Consider the following 21,235-nt stretch of genomic DNA (forward strand, 5'->3'; position numbering starts at 1 on the left):
GTGCACCAAAAGTTTTTGGGATGGTTGTCAAAACCAGATTGATTGGATAGTGGTTGTCAGAACCAAATTGGTCTGAATCTGGTTTGTGGACAAATTCCGTTGCCAAAAAGGTCCCAAAAACTGTGCCGTGAGAGAAGGAGCATCCAAATGGTTTCAAAAACCATTTCAAATGGTTCTGGAAATATTTTTCAAACCAAATTGGTTTCCAAAATATTTTCAAAACCACCTCAGGTGGTTCCAGAAATATTTTAAAAATATCTGAAAATGGTTAGTCCGACTTGTTCTTCAGGACGTCCGGACTCAATTAAAAAAAAATATTCTGAAAACCAATCAAACTGGTTTTCAAAATATTTTGTTGCACCCGTGGTGTACGCTCTATTACATACATACTACATAGCATGTATATATATAGCTTGTGTTTTCTTCATTGTTGTACAGCAAAAGCAAAAAAGCTTGCGGTCCTGCAGGCCCAATTTTGGAATCTCAGCCACTGCCCTTCAAGCCTTATGGTATTCAAAATTGCATATGCCACTGTTTACATAAAATCATAAAGCCAATTTTGGCTGGGAGATGTCAGCGTGCATAAAACTTAAAGTGACATCTCCCAGCCAAAATTTCAGTTTATGATTTTATGTAAAAAAATCTTATGCAAATTTGAATACCATACCTGTATAGGTCCTGTATGTTAAGCTGCATACAGGAATATCATTGGAAGAAAAATGCTATTTCCTTCATTATTGACATTGGGGTATTGAGGGTTGCACCATTGGAATCCTGGTGCAATTTTACCCCCACTGGCCACTTCGCCAGGACCATCTGCCCCACCCAACAGTTGGCCCAACACACAACTCAAGCTCAACCAGTCGCCCAGAGGCGATGTGACATCCTGTACAGTGGAGCTGTACAGGTGTGTGGCTGAAACGCAGCAAGCAATTTTCAGCCTCCCGCACCCGCAAGCTTTTTTGCTTTTGCTGTATTTCTTCATTCCATTCTTATTGTTCATTCCTCTTGAAATACATACAGCTAACATGGAAAAGTTTGCAGCCAGCTTTTGGACCGCTGATTTCAGCCTCAAAGCCTGCATGGCTCCTGTACATCAGGAATGCCATCAGAAGAAAAAACCTATCTTCTTTGTTTTCCACTTTGGGGCCTTGAGGGCCCCACCATTGGATTCCTGGAGTGATTTTACGTTGATCCGGCCCCTCGCCGCTCTTGCCTCCCTCGCCCTTTGCCCGGCCCGGCACCCATGTCAAGCAAAACCAGCCGGCCAAAAGGGTTTTGACTGCCTGTACAGTGAGGCTGTACAGGCCTGTGGCTGAAATGCAGAAGTCATTTCAGCCACAAAATTTGGCAAGCTTTTCCGCCTTGGCTGTACTCTCATTGTCAGGCTCTATTAAGAAGCACCCCTGTTGTTGCTGTGCCGGGTGCCAAGCTGACCTGTCATTCTTGGGCCTGGTTGACCTACATCATGCCTTGACTCAGTTCTGTCTGCAACCACCTCCAATTTTTTAAAATCTACCCCTCCCCCCCCCCCCCCCTGTCAGCTGGCTACTATAGCAGAGCCACCGTAACATTAAAATAAAAAGTAGTATTACATATAAAAGAGATATTATTACACTGTTACACATGTAATACCATAAAATAAAAGCATAAAAATAATTACCTATAAAACAGACATTATTACTGTCTCTTACATAACTAAAAATCTGAATCTTATGTTATATTCTTAATTTACGCCCAAATTAACCTAGGGTACCCCACTTACAGGTACCCTTAATTCTCACTGCTTCATTGTGTAATGACCCAATTAGAATTCACAATGTACCGTCAAGTTGAGCAACCTGTATGCTTGTATACATATGTACATATGCTTATAATGTAAGAATACAGGACCAGAACACCCCCAGCAACCGCTAAGGAAGCTGGTGCGGCCAAGCCCAGACCACCCGCAGCAACCGCAAAGGAAGCTCGCGCGGTTAGCCAGAAACATAGACCCAGCTGCGCAAAGAGGTAAGACCCCTCGAGCAGTCCAGACCCAAAACCTAACCCAATCTCGAGCTGACAAGCCCCGCTTGATCACTTGCAGATACGGAAACCGTAACGGCAACCGCACCGGGGAAAGGAAGAATAGACTCAGCCTCCGGGTACGTGCTCGTGGAGAGATAAAGTTATGGCTCAGATAAGCTGACCAACTTTACTCTCGTAGATCCCTCGCAGACCGTCTCGGCAGTCAGACCCCAGCCATCCTACTCGATAGGATCACGGCCAGCACCGCAGCCGGTGAGTAGTCCAACTCCTGTGACCCAGGAAAGGATAAAAAAGCAGATGACTGACTTTATCCGAGCTATGCGCGACAAGCAGATCAAAAGAAACCAAACCCGTACCGACAGGATAAGACCAGGCTACTTAGTTGACTGGCTCCTGCATCGACCCGCCCTCGGACAGTCATCTCTCTCATCTCAGCTCAAACCCAGACGAAGCAACTTAGAAGAATTATCCCTAGAAGCAAAGCACCCACTCGTGCTGCTTTCAGGTAAATTCTCCATTCAGATTTCATTTTCACTTATCTCAATATAAATATGTAAATACAATAAGTTATTGAGATAAGGAAAACATTTCAGTTGCTCCAAAATTTTCAGATTTACAGTCTCGGAACGCTCGATTCCACCCAACCAAACGGCAGCTGAAAGCAGTATGAGATGGTAAATACGCGCACGCAAGGCTCGAGCTCCACATCTGGACAAACTCCCCAAGCTCCGAAGAACGATGCCTACAGCCCAGACAAAGATCACGTGAACGTCCCAAAGTTCGACGGGACTAACTTTCCGTTATGGGAGCGCAAGATCAAGATGCATCTTCGACCTCGGCGACTGGAGGACTACATACTAGAACCAATGTCCGAAGAACCAGATGACGAAGAACTTCAAGGAGCACTGCGCACGTGTAGCATACTTAGCGAAGCCATCTCTAACGCTATCTTCACGAGCGTCATTAACGACGACAACGAGCAGGACCCCTACGCGATATGGTCAGACATAAAGACCATTTACGCATCTGACTCTCTGTTGTCAGTGTTCCAGGTCTGGAACAAGTGGTTAGATATCCAATACAACAAGGATATGAACTCCTACATCGTCGAGATGGAAGAGAGCCTAGCCGAGTTCAGCTCTCTCGGTCTCAAGGTCCCGGACGTGCTCGTTGGATGCGGGATAGTAGGCAAGATCACAAAAAGGCGACCGATGTTGATGCAGGCGTTGTTCGCAGACCTCAAGGCCCTGGCTAAACCAAAGGAAATCATCGCCAAACTTCGTGACATCGGACGCCACGAGACAGCCACGAAGAGAAAATTTGTAGAGGACCCCGAACCCACATCAACAGCCCTTGCCACAGGAACCAGTCGCAAGCCGAAGAAAACCTCGGCTCCGATTATTAGATGCAGCAAGGGAAAGCACAATCCCAAAGCCACCTCGCACGTGGAAGCGGACTGCTGGACCATCAATCCTACTTCTCGCCCTCCGGAAAAGCCCCTCGTGGAAAAGGAGCGCCCTCAGAAACGGCAAAGGACCGCATACCAAGCTGAAGTCGATGAAGACAAAGAGGAAGCGCATCATGTGGCGCTAGTCAAGCCGTCTTTTACCTACAACACGACGGCAACCGCCAAACCATTGTTGACCATCTTAGACTCCGGTGCAAGCAACCATATGCTCAATTCGTTGGCATACTTCATTGACACCACCCCGGTCCACATCAGCATCCTTACCGGAAGCGGCAAATCCGAGCTGGTGGCCATTGCTCGCGGCACTGCTCGGCTTCGCCTTCCCTCCGGCGAAACTCTGACACTATCAGGAGCCCTTTACGTGCCGAAAATAACACGTAACCTTATCTCCATGGTTCAACTCCTGAACCATAAGGCAGCAATCCGCGAAATCAACGGCGCCTTCGAGGTGCAGATTGATAACAGCCGTCCCTTCCAAGTCAATGTCTCCAACGACCTGCTAGAGATAGTAGATGTTTCCCCGGTACCTCATCTAGCAACCGGGCTAAGTACCACTACCGCGGCCAGTCTCTCTGAATTCCAGAAATGGCACAACAGACTCGGCCACGCCAGCTCAGGACGTATAGCGCGAATGGTACCGGAAAGCTTTAACCTGACGAAGACCCATGCGTGTGATGCATGTATGCAAGGAAAGATCGCAAGGCCCCCCTGTAATGGCACTTTCAAATCTGCAAATGCCCCAATGAGCATCGTGCACGCAGATCTGGTGGGACCCATTTCCCCCCCGACGAACGGCGGAGCCCGGTATTTCCTCACTCTGGTCGACCAATTCACAGGCTTCATCCACACGACTATACTCAAAGAAAAGAGTCAGGCCGCCCAATCCATCCTGGACTTCAAGATTTTCTTCGAGAAGCAGACCGGCCATCAATTGAAGAAGCTCATCTCGGATGGTGGAGGTGAATTTGTCAACGGCACCTTGGCGGATCACCTTAAGGCCGAAGGTATACAACACAACGTTGCCCCGGCCTACACGCCACAAAACAACGGAGTTGCGGAGCGGGCAAACAGGACTATCATAGACATGACCCGCTGTCTCATGATGCAGGCCAATCTCGCCCCAGAATGGTGGGCGGAGGCCGTTCAAACAGCAACAGCCACGACAAACTGCCTTCCCTCTCTCGGAAAAAGCAAACTCTGTCCGCTCGAGCTGCTGTTCAACATCCGGCCAAACATCCAGTTCTTCAGGCCTTTCGGCTGTCGCGCCTGGATTGTCAAACCGAAACCAAAGCGCGACTCGAAATTCGCTTCAATCTCCTGGGAAGGAGTACTCCTGGGCTATGCAAATGATTACTCGTCATATAAAGTCTACCGCCTTGAAGACAAGGCCATCGTTACCGCCAAACACATCCACTTTGATGAATCGTGTTTTCCGGATTGTCCCCCTCTCAGCAAAAGCTACACTCCTCTGGGACACAACAAACTCCCAAGCTTCAAAACTGACGAGCCGTTGCCCTTCTCCGAGGAGGACCACTTGCCTGAGACCTCCGACATGGCTGCTGCAGCGGAGGAACTAGAGGCCGAACAGCAAGACATCACTAGGATCATCCAAGAACTTCGTTCAACCAGTCCTCAAATCCCCACCCAAGAACTTCAAACTCAGGCCGGGCAAACAGACGCGTGGATCCCACCGGAGGCCGCTAGCGGCCGGCGCTATGCCTGGACCACCGCCCCTCCGGCGAAGGAAATCTCCAGCCAAATCGACGCCAGCAACATAGTCTCTGGAAAGCGGACTAGACAAGCATACCTAGTGGAGATTGAGGTTGACCCCAAGAACCACAAGCAAGCTATGGCAGGAAAGGACAGTCAAAACTGGTCGGCGGCAGAGAAGAAAGAAATCGAGAACATGATCAAACACGAAGTTTGGGAGATCCGCCAGCGACTAGACTCCGATGAGCCAATCCCATCAACGTGGTCCTATAGGAGGAAGCTCGGCCCATTGAATGAAGTAATTGAGTTTAAAGCCCGTATTTGCGCGCAAGGTTTCAGGCAGATCCACGGCAGGAACTTCAACGTAATTTACGCGCCAACCGGAAAAGCCGCTTCCCTCCGCCTGCTCATCTCGTTCGCAGTCAACAACGGAATGAAGATTCACCAGTTGGACGTCAGGAGCGCGTTCCTCACCTGTCCACTGGAGGACACGGTGACTCTCTTACCGCCGCAGGGTTACGAATGCCCGCCAAACTCAGTGTTGCAGCTCAAGAAGGCGATCTACGGGTTACAGCAATCACCCCTAGTTTGGTATAAGCGCCTCACAGCATACCTTAAGACCCTAGGCTTTCAGATCTCACTGTCGGATCTGTGTGTGTTCTGGAGGCGTGAGCAGAAAGGACGGTCAGCTACATGGTTATTCGCTCATGTGGATGATATAGTCATCATCAGCAAACACCCGGAGGTTTTTCGCAAGGAGATGGAGAAAGAGTTCGACATCAAGTACCCAGGAGAAGCTGAATTCCTCCTCGGAATGAACATCGAGCGCTTCGACGGAGGCCTTCAAATCAACCAAACTCAGTACGTCGAGCGTAAACTGGCTGAATTTGGATTTGAGAAAGAGCATCCTGCCTCATGCCCCCTGAATCCTAGAGAGCGTCTTTCCAAGGCTACGGCACAAGAGATTGAAGTCTTCAACAAACTCAACGTGAATTATCGCGCTCTAGTGGGTTCATTGAACTACTTAAGCATCTTAACCAGACCAGACATATCTTTCGCCGTCAGTCAACTTTTGCAATACCTCGAAAGCCCAGGAATCAGGCAGTACCAAGCAGCAGTACAAGTATTCAGGTACCTCTCGGGCACGCGTCGGGTCGGATTGACCTTCAAGCGATTGGAGGCGGCCAACTTGAAAGCCTTCTCAGATGCCGACTGGGGCAATTGCTTGGACACTAGGCGATCGACTACAGGCTTCGTGATAACCATGGGCTCTCACCTGCTAAACTGGAAGGCAAGCAAGCAACCTACAGTATCTTTATCCACCGCCGAAGCAGAATACAAAGCCCTGTCCGACTTAGGCCGCGACTTAGCGTGGTTTGCTAGCATCATCAAGGAAATCGAACTCAGCAACAAGGTCGAGCTGATAGACGTAGCTGCCGACAACAGAGGCGCGATAGACCTGGCCAACAGTGAGACTTCGCAGAACAGCTTCCGAACGAAGCACATGGACATCCGGCTTCATTTCGTCCGGGAACTTATCTTCTTTCAAATCATCAAACTCAGACACGTCAAGACCACCGCCAACGCGGCCGACTTCCTGACCAAAGCCCTCGGCCGTTCAGTAATCCGCTGCTCACTAGCCCAAATCGGGGTAGTCCAAATCTCCGACCTTGCTTCGAATCTCACGACTCGAAGCATGCAAGGCTGTAAGAATACAGGACCAGAACACCCCCAGCAACCGCTAAGGAAGCTGGTGCGGCCAAGCCCAGACCACCCGCAGCAACCACAAAGGAAGCTCGCGCGGTTAGCCAGAAACATAGACCCAGCTGCGCAAAGAGGTAAGACCCCTCGAGCAGTCCAGACCCAAAACCTAACCCAATCTCGAGCTGACAAGCCCCGCTTGATCACTTGCAGATACGGAAACCGTAACGGCAACCGCACCGGGGAAAGGAAGAATAGACTCAGCCTCCGGGTACGTGCTCGTGGAGAGATAAAGTTATGGCTCAGATAAGCTGACCAACTTTACTTTCGTAGATCCCTCGCAGACCGTCTCGGCAGTCAGACCCCAGCCATCCTACTTGATAGGATCACGGCCAGCACCGCAGCCGGTGAGTAGTCCAACTCCTGTGACCCAGGAAAGGATAAAAAAGCAGATGACTGACTTGATCCGAGCTATGCGCGACAAGCAGATCAAAAGAAACCAAACCCGTACCGACAGGATAAGACCAGGCTACTTAGTTGACTGGCTCCTGCATCGACCCGCCCTCGGACAGTCATCTCTCTCATCTCAGCTCAAACCCAGACGAAGCAACTTAGAATAATTATCCCTAGAAGCAAAGCACCCACTCGTGCTGCTTTCAGGTAAATTCTCCATTCAGATTTCATTTTCACTTATCTCAATATAAATATGTAAATACAATAAGTTATTGAGATAAGGAAAACATTTCAGTTGCTCCAAAATTTTCATATAACACTTCAATACCCACGAAACTGAAGTGTTATGTTTAGTTTAGAAGATAGCCCAACTCAGGTTGAGTTAACTCTAAACCCGCAGGCTGCGTGCTACGCCTAAAGACGGCGCAGAGCTCTAAAAATGAATGAAACCCCAAAAGGGGCTACCTGTACATTACAGCACGCCCACCAGGGAAGTAATGACATCAATTCTGCCCCTCCACGTGAAACACTACACACATTACATAAGCTGTACATATGTAATGATGTCACATGGATGCAAACAGAATATTCCTGACGCATTAAAACAATTCAATGCCTAATGCATACACAGTACAGACCAACTGGGAAGCACTGTGGCCCATTTGAATAAATATGAGACACGTAACAGCTCATCTGCCTGGATGAGGGAATCCTGAACTGTAGGCGCCCACAAATGGCCAGTACATATTCCCAAAGAAGACTAGCTTCTATGTTGCCATCAGCCAGGCTGGAAATCCGCCTGAAGGCGCCCCAAATAGGCTAGTACATCTTCCCAAAGAAGAATTATCCCTTGTAGCGTCAACAGCCTGGCCAAAAAGCGCTCACAAGTTGGCCAGTGGCCCTGTAGCTCCCCCAGGCGCCCCAGAGAGCTGCCACGGGTATTTAAAGGGCCCTCTGGTCACCCCAAAAGGCCTTTCCTCACGCTTTTACATACCTACTTGAATTTACCCGCCTACAACACGTGCTCAATAGCCTGTTTCTAGCTAGAGATGGCCATTTTGCACCCGCTGGCGGGTACCCGCCACCTTTCAGAAGGCAACTGTGTGCACTTGCAGGTACCCATGGCGGTGTGGGATGTTCAATCCTAGTAAAAATTCAAGGAATTCACTCCACAGCAGCCCTGGGTACCTGCCAGGGCACACAGTTGCATCCTGAAAGGTGGCGGGTACCCGCCAGCGGGTGCAAAATGGCCATCTCTATTTCTAGCCTGGTAACTACCTTAGTAGTTGTTTTTAGCCTCATTTTGTCGCCAGAAACTGCCCAGTGTCCACCCAGCCTTCAGAATCAACCTCTTCAAGCGCTTTCAACTGCCCAGTTTCTACCCTGAAGAACCTCAAGACTTTAAGGGCTTTTTACTAGTAAGTTCAAAACCCTTTCTCTTGAGATACTCCGCCATTCCTTTCTGGGATTTAAACCACACCTGTTTACAGGCCCCAGTGTTTGCTTTTGAGGGATTAAACACCCCTGATTTTATCAGGCCCCTCTTTATTTAATTATATTAATTTTATTAATATAATTACTCCATTTTTTCATATATTTTACGCCATAATTACCAATGTATCCATGGGAATTATCCCTTAAACTTTTGTCTTAGAGTTTTATACTCTTTCATCTTATTCTTGCACCACATGTAGCTAGAAGGGTTTGTCCTTGGCATCACGTAGGCTGACACCACCCAGGGCCAAACCCCCAAATCACAAAACACCCTTCATCTCCCCCCATGTAACGGCTCCAATTGGTCATGATGTCAACTTTACTAATCATCTAGTGTTGATTACTAACTTTGATTTAGTTGATTGGAGATCGAGATTCCTTGGCATGATTTGTTTTCTTCATTTTGCATTTCATGAAGTATTACGTGTTCTTTGTTGTGACATCATTGTGAATTTCCCAAAGTTTGTAGCTATCCATTTACCTTTGTATCTTGTTCCCATTTTCCTCTTTCCTTCTTTTCCCATCGGGCTATTCTTTGTCACCATTATACAAACTTTACTTATCATTACCTATCCAAGTAAAACCATTTCTTGGAAACCTATCATAAAAAAAATAAACAACATTGTAATCTTATATCTATTACTCAAGCATAAGGCAAACTATCCTCTTGGATAAGTTTCATAGCCACATAGCAAAATGAGTAGCAGGTTAGACCTCACACCCCATGCGAACTGGTGACCCCCCTCCTGGTGTTCACTCCAAATTGTTTTAGGTCCTCTTGAACTTGATTCACAATCCCCAAGACGGGCATGTCGCCAACTACGCGTCGCCTGATATTTTCATGACCACTGCCTCCAAACCGCGCCAACTCCTCAAAAACTGTCTGCCAGCTCCCCCTGTGACCCCAGCGACCAAGCTAGGGCCGGACCCCGGCGACGGGGTCAACGGGTATACCCGCCTATCCGACCCAACGGGTTGGGGGCCGGGAGTGTTTTTTTTTAGAAAATACCCGTCGGGTATTATCCAATGTAACAGTCGGGGGCCTCCGCTGATCTCGCGGGTACTGACGGGTATTTTGTCTCAGGGACATTAGCCTGAGAATGATTTCAATGTCACTTTTTGTTTTGATTTCCAAAGAAAAATAGGAATAAATAAACTTGAATGAAAGTAATGAAGAATTTTTTTATCCTATTTGGTGGTTTCAGTGACCTCGTCTTTGTTGTAAGGGAGTGGATCTAAGTCTCCGATTGTTTGATACCAATCCTTGAAACAAAGGATGTCAGCGCCGGTCTCTTGTGTGACACGGGGCTGATAGGGTTTTTGACTATCTGTAGCGGCTAAATAGCGGCCAGAGGTCTTAAGGGTCACACTATAGCCTGATGGCCAGTGGAAAAAAGTCCAACTCAACGCCGGAAGGCGGAGGGACTAGCACCCTTACGTGAGTAAGGGGACGCGGCGAAAACTCAGCCAAGCGCCGTTGCTTATAAGGGATAAACCACTTATCTTCTAGGTTACAGGTGTGATAACAAACACCTGTACCTAGGAGGAGATACATGAAGAGAGATTGAAGCTGTAAAGGAAAAGGTTAGTAGACTATTGGAAAACCCCACTCACTATAATTCTAGTAAGGTGCACGGGTTTGTATGGTAATAATCTGGGGGGAAAGGTCTCTCCAGAGGAAAGATCCCCCCCCTTTTTATATTACAGGGACCTGATCCTCCTTCGAGTCAAGGCCCCAGAGGGATCCTTAACTCCAAGGAGGGGGAAGAGGTCCACGGAATTCAGAGGAGGAATTACATGAATAATTATGTAATCTCTCTATGTATGGTAAATCCATAGAGAGATATACTCCATTAGTACATTATTATTCTCAATCAAGGTAAATACATAATAAGTGTGAAATCATACAGTTTAGTACATATAAAGTGATGATTGCAACAAAAGTAATATTATAAGACAACAGGAGGGGTTGAACACAGGATCTTACACAAGATCAAGATCAACCTTAAGGTAGCCTTTAGCCATTGGGTTATATGAGATGTAATTATCATTGTAGGCACATGGACAGTTTTCTCAGTGGCTGACAAAGGAGATGCTTGACTGAGTGTGGGTCAAGACTTGACCGCTGGGGACCAATGATATTTTTTGATTTCAAAAAGACTTTCTCCAATGATGCACTGGTGGCAGGAATGGCAAGGAAGCACTTTACCATTCCTGAGAGCGAAGGGAAGGTAATTGAGTTTTGGGCTGGTGGTGGTGGATTTGTTAGCTGGTTGTGGTACATAATCTGTCCCAAGTTTTCAGAAATAGGAGAGAGAGGCCGGGTACCCCCGGGTATACCTCACAATTTATGGGCATACTGTTGGGTAACTGCCGGGTAAGATACCTGCATCTACACGTGTACCCAACCCGCTCCCCGCGGGTATTTCCACGGGAGCATAAGCCTTAGCTTTTTTTGTCAGGTATTACCACGGTAGGGCTGGATGCTCTAGGGTACCCTGTGGGGTCCAGCCCTAGGTTGAAGTGTTTGTTTGTTGATGAACCCTTGCTTCTACACTTCAATTTCAAAAAGGACAGGATACTGCACGTTGATTCTTTGGGTTAATTATGCCATTGCGGCAATGTTGAGTGAGCCAGATTAATTGGGTAACTTGCTTCCAGTTACACTACAAAAATTTATTATGTTGCCCAAAAAAAAAAACAAGTCAACATAAAAAAAATAAAACCAAAATTTCACTCAGGGGAACTGAGCATGCTGAGCCAAAAAAATTAAGATGTCCCAAACTGAGCAAAAATCATTGGACAATGTTTTGGGATGGTTTTTTTTTCACGGGCCTGCCGGGCCTGGAGCGGGCTTGAGCGGGCCTTGAGCGGGCCTGAGACGGGCCTGCCCCAACAGCACATTGCAGTATTGAAATTGAAGGAGTTTTGCCTTGCCCTGGGAGCTTCTTGGGCTTTTTATGGACCCAAAATCTCAACATAGGCTTTTGGTGGTCTAGAAGTATCAACCCGGGCCACTGAATAGCCCATGGTCCTTTGAATTCCCAGAAAGCCCATCCATGAGCCCCCACATAGCTAATGGGCTCTTGGTAGCCCATGAAGATCTCCATGGGCCAACAGATACCCTCATGGGATTTTGGTGGCCCATGAAGATCTCCATGGGCCAACAGATATCCTCATGGGCTTTGCGGCAGAGGCACTATTAACTGTGGCGGAGACACTATTAACTGTGGCGGAGGCACTATTAAATGTGGCGGAGGCACTATTAACTGTGACAGGGCACTATTAATTCTTGCAGAGGCGCTATCAACTGTTGCGGAGGCACTATTATCTGTTTCGGAGTCAATTAGTAGCAGATATAACCAAAAGCCCCTGCTGCCTCAAAATTATTTTATGCTGGTGTGTTACTGTCTTGCAGCTAACCATTTGGTTACAGAGTATTTTATTTCATGATCCAAAAGTTTGGTGCACTTTGGGGCACTGTGGCAAAGGCTTTGGCGGATTTCCTTAGTAGGAAATCCGCCAAATTAGACCCACAGTAGCACACCCCTTTCCTGGGGTTTCCTAATGCCAAGAATCTCACCATGTGCCATTCAGAGGCTTTTATGACCACTGTAAAATTTTGGGGGGCTTTGGGGCACTGTAGCTAAGGCTTTGGCGGATTTCCTACTAAGGAAATCCGCCAAATTAGACCCACAGTAGCACACCCCTTTCCTGTGGTGTGCCAATGCCGTGAAGCTCATCAGGCTTTATTCAGAGTGCTTGATGGCCGCTGTAAAATTTTGGGGCACTTTAGGTGCCCCAGTGCGGTGTAAACCCCCCGCGCCGCGGACGCTATGGAGTTCACAAACATGTCACCAGAACAACAACAGTTCCTTATAGTCCCGCTGTCACCGCCCCTCCTAGCTCAGCAGAGACCCAACCCCTGACTGACTGTCTCTCTGAGCTAGGTAAGTTTCTCTTGTTTCCATTCTCCTCTTCCCTTCCCTTAAGATCAATTGTATATAGCAGAGACCCTACCCCTGACTGACTATCTCTCTGAGCTAGTTCCCCATTTGCAATCAAGCCCGACGTTGGTATCAGAAACTAAGGAGATCGGTGTCTCCCCTGTGCCAACGCCATAGCTCAGTGAAGAGCTCCGGCTCTTACACTTTTTTTTTCTGATTCCGACGACGGCAATCAAAAGAATTTTTTTTTCCGAACTTGATCGCAGCGAACCAACTTGACTGAAGCTTGGATCTGACTATTCCGCTGCGTGGACTTATCTTACGAACTCACGGAATCTCCGAACTTAACCTGCCAACTCAACGGACTGTTGGACTCTATTACTCGGAACCCTTACTTCTTCCTAACTTCCTTGCCCACCCAACCTCTTTCTCTTTGTTGATGTCAACCCGGCGAACGACCTCCTCCGACCAACTCTTCCCTTTCACTGACCCTGAAGACATTCTACGCCGCGCGCAAGCGGAACAACGACGATTGCAACAGGCTGCCCTAACGGCCCAAAGGACCAAGACCACACCGACGTCATACCTTCTGGACCCAACTGAACCGTCCGAGACCCTTCCAAACCCCCCCCTCTCGTTGTCGGCTCGGCTCCAGCTTCTCTTCCATCCCCTCTCCAAGACTCTCTACTTACTAGGACCCACATTGAAGCCTCTGAGCCAACACCCCTGACAATCTCCCCGTCCAAACATCCTCTTCCACCCGAAGCCCACCCTCTTCCACCATCACCCACTCGTGCAGCACTCATGGACGGCTCCTCCCTCGCTCCCGGTTCGGCTGGAGACAAAAAACAGCCCACACCAATGGACCACACTGGGTTGCCGAACGCGGGAAATACCACCACCCCAGCCGGATCCTCGGCCCCAGCTCCTTCGTTGACAACCTCCAATCTCTCGACAAAGGATTACATGAAGATGATGATGGCGGCACAGCAGGCTAGCATTGTGCAGGCACAAGCGGAACGCGCAGAATATACGGCCCGCCTGGCCCGCAGCGACAAAGTAAACAAAGGCCGCATGGGTCGACTTGAGGAAGCGTTCATCAATCTTCTTAACCAACCCTCCCAACAACCATCAGGCCAGGTGGACCTTCGGAAAGTCAACACTACTGACACCCCTAAATACACGGGCCCGTACATGGAGATTGAACCTTTTCTCGTCTGGATCAACGGTGTGGAATTCTTTTTCACATCCAAAGAAATCACGGAGGATCGGCATAAAACTCTCCTCATCGGCTGGTTGATCTCGGAGACAAACCTTCTCTCCTTCTATCAGTCAGCGGCCGCCCATCTCCTCACCCTCTCATGGACAGACGTCAAAGACGAACTATTTGACACTGCGCTCCCGTCTGATTGGACCAGAGTTCTGGGGAGGCAGGTGCGCAATCTGAGTATGACGGATGCAGAGTCGTTTAACCAATTCACGACACAAGCGCGCACTCTTCAGCGTATGATCAACTTCGAGGGCAAATCTCTCACCGACTACAAGCTCGCGGAGGGGATGACCTTTGGGCTCCCAAACGAACTCGAACAGGAGGTCTACAAACTGGACCTCCTCAAACAGAAGGATTTAAAATTTAAAGAGTTCGTCTGACGGGTCGGCGCGTTTTATGAGGCTCTCCCCAAGAAAACCGCCAAGATTCGCTTTGGCCAGTCATCCGGTGGTTCCCAACAAACTGCAAAACACCTCGGCCGTTCCGAATCTGCCCAAGGAAGAGTACGTCTGGCGGATCCACGCCTACCTTGACTCGCTTGGTAAGTGCCATCATTGCAAGCAGCACTGTGGCTACGCAGCTGGCACGTGTCCCGGGCCAGTCTACCGCGGTCCTGTCGAGATTCCCACCAGCTTCATTGTCCCCCCAAAACCCGCGGATTATGTGGCCCCCAGGCCTGGACAAAGGCACAGGCGATGGGGCAGCGTTTGACTTCCACACAGCCGGGCCGGCCAGTGGGGAAACTGGCAGGATTAGCTGGAGTGGAAGAGGATCGTGGCTCTCCAGCAGAGATGGAGTATGAGGAGTACTATACGGCGGCAATCTCTTCACTTTCGGATATCAAGGCTACGCTACGGGCAGATGTTGAGGCTACGCTACAGATGAATGACGGAGCGGATCTGTCGTCCACTCAGGCACAGGTAGCGGCCACAGCAGAGCTGCTCGACCTGGAGCGACGGCTTTTCTGGCAGGGCGAAGCGATGGAGGCAAATGTGCCATTATTCGAGACAGGTTCATTCGACGAGTTGACTCAAGGCTTGGCAGAGGACGCTTCCGGAGATGAGGGGTATGTCCCCTCTCACCCAACCCACGATAAGAATCCAGCCCGAGTGCTCCATCATTTCAATGCGGGTAGATGCTTACGCGGTACCGTTGACACAGTACGGAAGATACGGCTACCGACGCTCAATAACAACAGATTCCTGACCATCAAGCTACACTCCTCAGTGCCCACCTTGTTTGTTTGCCCCGCGTCTTCCCCTCCCGTCCCACCGACCCCACCAGAGTCAACACTGCTCCCACTGTCATCTCCCCAACCTCAAACTTCTGCCTCTCCCGCCCTTTACATAAACTCTCCCATCCAGCCAAAACTGCCCTCCTCCTCTGTTTCTTCTCACTCTTCCCTCCACTCTTCCTTCTTTATTATAGGGGGGGAGACTGTAAACCCCCCGCGCCGCGGATGCTATGGAGTTCACAAACATGTCACCAGAACAACAACAGTTCCTTATAGTCCCGCCGTCACCGCCCCTCCTAGCTCAGCAGAGACCCGACCCCTGACTGACTGTCTCTCTGAGCTAGGTAAGTTTCTCTTGTTTCCATTCTCCTCTTCCCTTCCCTTAAGATCAATTGTATATAGCAGAGACCTGACCCCTGACTGACTGTCTCTCTGAGCTAGTTCCCCATTTGCAATCAAGCCCGACGTTGGTAGCAGAAACTAAGGAGATCGGTGTCTCCCCTGTGCCAACGCCATAGCTCAGTGAAGAGCTCCGGCTCTTACATGCGGAGGTATAAATTTTTCTTAATTTTCTGTCATTTTTTGTGAAATTGAAATTCCGACTCCCATTCTTGAGAGTAGAATTAATTTTCCAACTCCCAAAATGCGCGCGGGTCATAATTTGGTCCCGCGGACCGGGGACGGACGTCCAGAGGTGGTCTGCGCGACGTAAACGACTTTTGGGAGTCGATTAATTAATTCATGGGAGTTGATTTTTCAACTCCCTAAAACAGGTAACATCTCAAAATGATCATAACCTTTTAAGGGTAATAGGCAAGGCTAATTTTGTAACAAATACTGATTATAATTCTGAATTTTATTAGTTTTATATGGCTGACTTATCTTTTATTTGGATCAATTAATTTTATTGCACATTGGAACTACTCTTAATTGAGATGATGTAATGCAATCCGCATGGCAATGCCATTTTTTTTCTTATTGCGTCATTGGAGTTGTTGCTCTTTCCGGAGGTTATGTTTTCCTCTCTCCCAAAGTTTTTTTTCCCTCTTTCTCTCTTTTCTCATTGAGATATTCTTTGTCATTAGGTTCTTCATATTATAAATCCGAGAAATTACATATCTCTATACTTTATAAAACAAACTCATTATTGAGCCAAATCGGTCTACTATTCAAGCACTTGGCGAGTTGTCCTCTTGGATAAACTTCATAGCCTATACATAGCTAACTGAATAGTAGGCCGGTCCTCACAACTAGGGGTCCAAGCCTCAGCTCCAGTTTCCGACAATAGGCAAAACAGTGCTTTAGGTGGCTTTGGGGCATCAGAACCAAGCCACCCCCAACGCATCAGCAGTTGTAACTACAGATGGCTAGGACACCCAAGAGGCATGGAGACACAGCGCCGGACCAAGTTCTGGGCCCAGATGAGCTAGCCAGGGGAACATAAAGGGAAGAAGACTTTGGGCCTCTGCCCAGTCCCCAGGCACTCCAGTCATCCGTCTACTACCCACAGCGTTCTAGCTAGTATCACAACTAGAGCTGGCCCCTAGTACCCATTTGCGGGTGCGGGTGTCTGGTTTTTCCTCAAAAAAATGGGTGGGTACCCGCCAGATACCCGTCCAGCTTACTGGGGAATGCAGCTAGCTGCGCGGCTTGCCTGCTAAGGAAATTTCTTGGCCACAGTACGGGGGACAGCCGGGTACCGGGTACCTGCACTGCAGCAAGCCTGCCACCAACTCTGATCTATTGGAACCTCTGCTCACAGCTTCACTCTTGAGTTCCCAATCGAAACACCTCACGTTGTTATGGCACAAAGCAAGAAGCGATCTAACCCCTCACCTAGATCCCCCTTGGCAGGACGAGGTGGGACTTGTTTGCTACTGCCCGCTTTCACAGAGCCAAGATGGCGACTGTTGGCGGGTGGGATTGTCCAAGGCCCATGCAACTCCATGACCTCCAACTTAAACTCTTTGGAACAACCCATTTTCCTGATCTCGATGCCTGGCAGGCTGGCCACCATCCCACAAAATTCAACATCCAAAGATGGGTTGTGAAAACCCAGCGGCCCCGCGCAACCAATCAAAAACCAAGACACCCGCTGGTACCTGCCACCTGCACCCGGGTACCTGCCTGTGCGGGCGCGGGTGCGGGTGCAGGTGCGGGTGTCCAGATTGAGGGGAAATTTAGGCTAGTGGAGGACTTCCTGTCAATCTGGGAACTCAGATTTTTCCAGATTTTGCGGGGAAATCTGGGCTCCATTGTCCCAAATCCTAGATCTGCCTAGATTTCCCTGCAAAATCTGGGAGAATCTGGGTTTCCAGATCGGCGGGAAGTCCTCCAGTACCCGCACCCGCCACGGGTACCCGCGTGCCAAGTGTCAGCTCTAATCACAACCTCGACATCATCCTTTTCCTTTTTCGACACCACCCGCCCACCCAAGATCTGCAGGAAGGAGGACCGGTAGAACCCGCTAGGGTCTAGCACGGATCCCCCTCCATGCGTGCTCTTTTCTTTTCTTCTGCTCAGGGGGTTTTTCCCTCCTCTCGAGCCTGCAAGACGCGAAGTAATCCCTACGCACTCTTGGGGCTCGGGGGACACGGGGTAAAACTCTCCCCCGACCCACACGCGGCCGCCTTGGGATGCCGTTACAGGCATCCGAGACGGCCTAGGACACTAGGTTGGAGAGTCCTCTCCACACCTACGAGTCTGAACACGTAGGAAGAACTGAGATTATGCATGTCCAAGGGCACTTGGCAAGCAGCTACCCGGTGCAAACGGGAACGCGCACATAGGCACGCCTATGTGCGCGCCTGAAGAGAGACAGAGGCTCCTGAAGCCTCCTGTCACTACCGTAAACCCCTCACTCCCGACAGGTACCAGGAGAGACCCGTCGCGGCAGTGCAAGGAATGGATAAGCCCCTCCTTCGGAGATGCTTCACGACTTCTCGGATAGTCAAGCTCGCTTTTCACCGCGCTATGCAACTGCGAAGGGAGTTTGACAAGTTATTGATCAGAGGGCCGGGTTGTCTCAACAGTCTTGGGACCCTCGCGCCCCTCAAACCTAACTTAGCTAATTCCCTCCTCCTCGGGGGAGCGTAGCGACCTCCGAAGGGGAGAGTCCCTGCGGGACGGCGTCCCCCCTCCGCAAAGGGAGGGGCTTAGTTAAGTTAGCCCTCAAACGTCCCGCGGGTTCAGGGGACGACGGACTGGAGCTGCCGTTCTCGGAACGGTGAGGTTTCTCTTGATCGTTCCTGTGGTGTACAGCTGAAACGCGTTGTTGAGAAGCCGAATCCGAAGTCAGAAATAGCTGGCGCGATTGGTGTGGGTCCAGGGCTATATTCTTCTGGTTCGCATACATACAAAACACTTGTGTTTTGCATCCGGAACTCTTCTACGCTTCCGATCTACTCCGACCGTCGGGCCCCCTTACATATGATTTATCCAGCCCTCCACCTACTCGGCCACCAATCCATAGCAGACAACCTTCTTTCATAAATTTAAATCTGTCTAATCTGACGGGAGAGCATCAAGAAAAAGCAACCAGTGCAATTTCTTAGCAAACAAATCCTAGTCCTCCTGCCGAATATGTTTTCCAAAGGGATTTTGGCCTGGCTATTACTGCTCTCTCAATCTTATCCGGTATTTGCTATGTACGCACGTGATTTTGAGAGTGCCCGACTGCCTTCTCAAATGGCACACCCGGAAATCGAGTCCAATGAGCTCGCAGCTGGGCCATCCAGTAAACAAGGCGAGTCTTTTCTAAAAATTTCCTACGCGAGCAACTTAATACGCAAGATGATCTCTTCCAAAAGAACTCCTAGTCCTACTGAGCTGTCCATGTGCTATAAGGTTACTGACAAAAAAAATCTTCTGATGAACCATGTTCGCGCCGTTAGGGTGTTTACCACTCCCCAAGTCTGTGAAGACGTTGGCCAGAAAAGTGGGAACCTCATCTGAAGATCAGCCCGAAGAGGTTCCGAAAAGTGTGAAAAGCATGATCGCCAAGACAGAGGATTCGAAAAATTTAGAAATAATGAAGAACACGATTTGTAAGTGGAATGTTCCCACTAAGAAAACTCGTTTCATTCTCTGAAATCGGTCTTCAACCCTTGGCGGTGCTGAATCAATCATGACTACCTTTCTGCCTATGTGTGTTTAGATAACAATATGGATACTACCATGGCTTTTCTCCGTGGAGGTAAGTATTTTGCGAGTAGAACTTCTTATAGCACCATTTTCTTTCATCTGGACAACAAGCTGATACTCATATTTCCTTTATTCGTCCCTCTCAAATTCGCCATGATCTGCGACACAGAGAAATTCCTATCGGTCCACGTTGAAATGGCTTTCGAATCTAGATACCTTTATGGAAAATCACCACTCAAGCAGCTGTCGCGGCAGTATTTAATCGAAGCCAAACTAGGGGAGGAACCGAGCTCCAAGATGATAATCGCACTCAACGATGCCATAGAAGAACTATTCGCAATCCAAGGTGTTAGTGATGAAAGCGCAGTGCAGATTGGATATTACGGACACTTGTTTTGTGGCATAAGTGGTATTAACCCGGCAGACAGAACTCCATTTAATCAAATCATCATCTCACATATCAAACAGAGGATGGAATCAAAACGCCAGCAGATGGGAAAATATCTTGGATACATCTATAATGCGATGAAGGAAGTGTGGTCACCGGGGACAGCCTTGAATACTTCGGGCGACATGGGTACTCCGCTGAAAGAAGTACTGTAATAGATTTTATTTTGGAATTAATATATGTGTAGTTGACAGTCTTCCACATATATCTAGGGTCAGGCTGTAGGCACTCCAACTTTTTGTTGCAACACTGTCTCAAACTTAGTCAGTCCCTCTTCTGCCTCACACTTTGCAAGATAGAGACCCTGCGGGGCCCTCCTCCAGAGACTCACAAGGCTTTGTTAAGCTCAAAACTGTCCGAGATCTCAACTGCAACACCTGTCACAGCTATTGTACATAGACTAGGGGGATTCAAAGTTGGCCATGCATGACTTGCATGTACTTTTGCAAGTTGGTGTTCAAGGCTTTTCTTGAGCACCAACACTCAAAAAACAATTCAAGAAGCTTGGGGGGGGGGGGGGGGGGGAGTACAATGTGACTTGCATGAACTTTTGCAACTTGGTGTTCAAGAATGAACTTGAACACCAACTTGCAAAAGTGCATTCAAGTCACATCTGGCCAACTTTGAAACCCCCTACTATATAGTTCCCTTTTCTTAGAGCATTCACATTTTTTGTGTTAAGTTGACAATTTCTGGGAACTTAACCTGGGCGGCAAACAGATTGGTCTGGGCTAACCCTGGGTTAACAAACCTCAGGCTTGAACCTGAAATTTAGCCTCAGGCTAGGGCATTTCTGATTTCAGCTAGCCTGAAGCTGACCCAACAAATGTGTTTGCCCACCCAAGATAGCCTTGGCCAGCTACCTGCTCACAAGCCCAGGCTTACTTGACCCAAGAATTTCACAAACAAATGTGAATGCTCTTACTGAATGAGTAAAGTATCACATTCTCCAAGTCTTCTCTCCAACAGGTTATGAGCCTCTTGCCGGAGTAGCTCAAAGATTTTAACACCTCAAAACATCCATAGCTGGTGCTAGGACAAGTCTTTCTCAGTAGTTTAATCAAGAAACAAGCATAGTAGTCAGCTCTGATGAGCCAACATAGTCTGCAGGCAAGCACCCCACTCAGCGCTCCAACCATTTTCTTTTCCTTTTCTCCGCCAACCACTTGCAATTTCATTTTTCTCTATTTCTCTCTTCATGAAAACCTCCAAATCATAACCAACCACCATAAAATAAACAGACATACTTTGCACACTGTGCAGTGCGTGCACTTCCAAGCAATTTGTGCACTGCTGGTGAAGGAAGCAACTTTTTCAAGATTTTTTCAAAAATCTATAG

At 48.6% G+C, this 21,235-nt stretch overlaps 1 protein-coding gene across 1 annotated transcript; it reads left to right on the top strand.

Moving 5' to 3' along the window:
• Positions 1-19,296: 19,296 nt before the first annotated feature.
• Positions 19,297-20,051, top strand: PtA15_8A113 (uncharacterized protein; the record flags this gene model as incomplete). The annotated part of the gene is made up of 3 exons (XM_053171511.1): positions 19,297-19,351; positions 19,462-19,500; positions 19,618-20,051. 3 exons carry the CDS (start codon positions 19,297-19,299, stop codon positions 20,049-20,051), a joined length of 528 nt encoding a protein of 175 aa, XP_053022767.1.
• Positions 20,052-21,235: the final 1,184 nt, after the last annotated feature.

The sequence above is a fragment of the Puccinia triticina genome, chromosome 8A, assembly GCF_026914185.1.
Source record: "Puccinia triticina chromosome 8A, complete sequence".
In the NCBI taxonomy this organism is placed as follows: Eukaryota; Fungi; Basidiomycota; class Pucciniomycetes; order Pucciniales; family Pucciniaceae; genus Puccinia; species Puccinia triticina.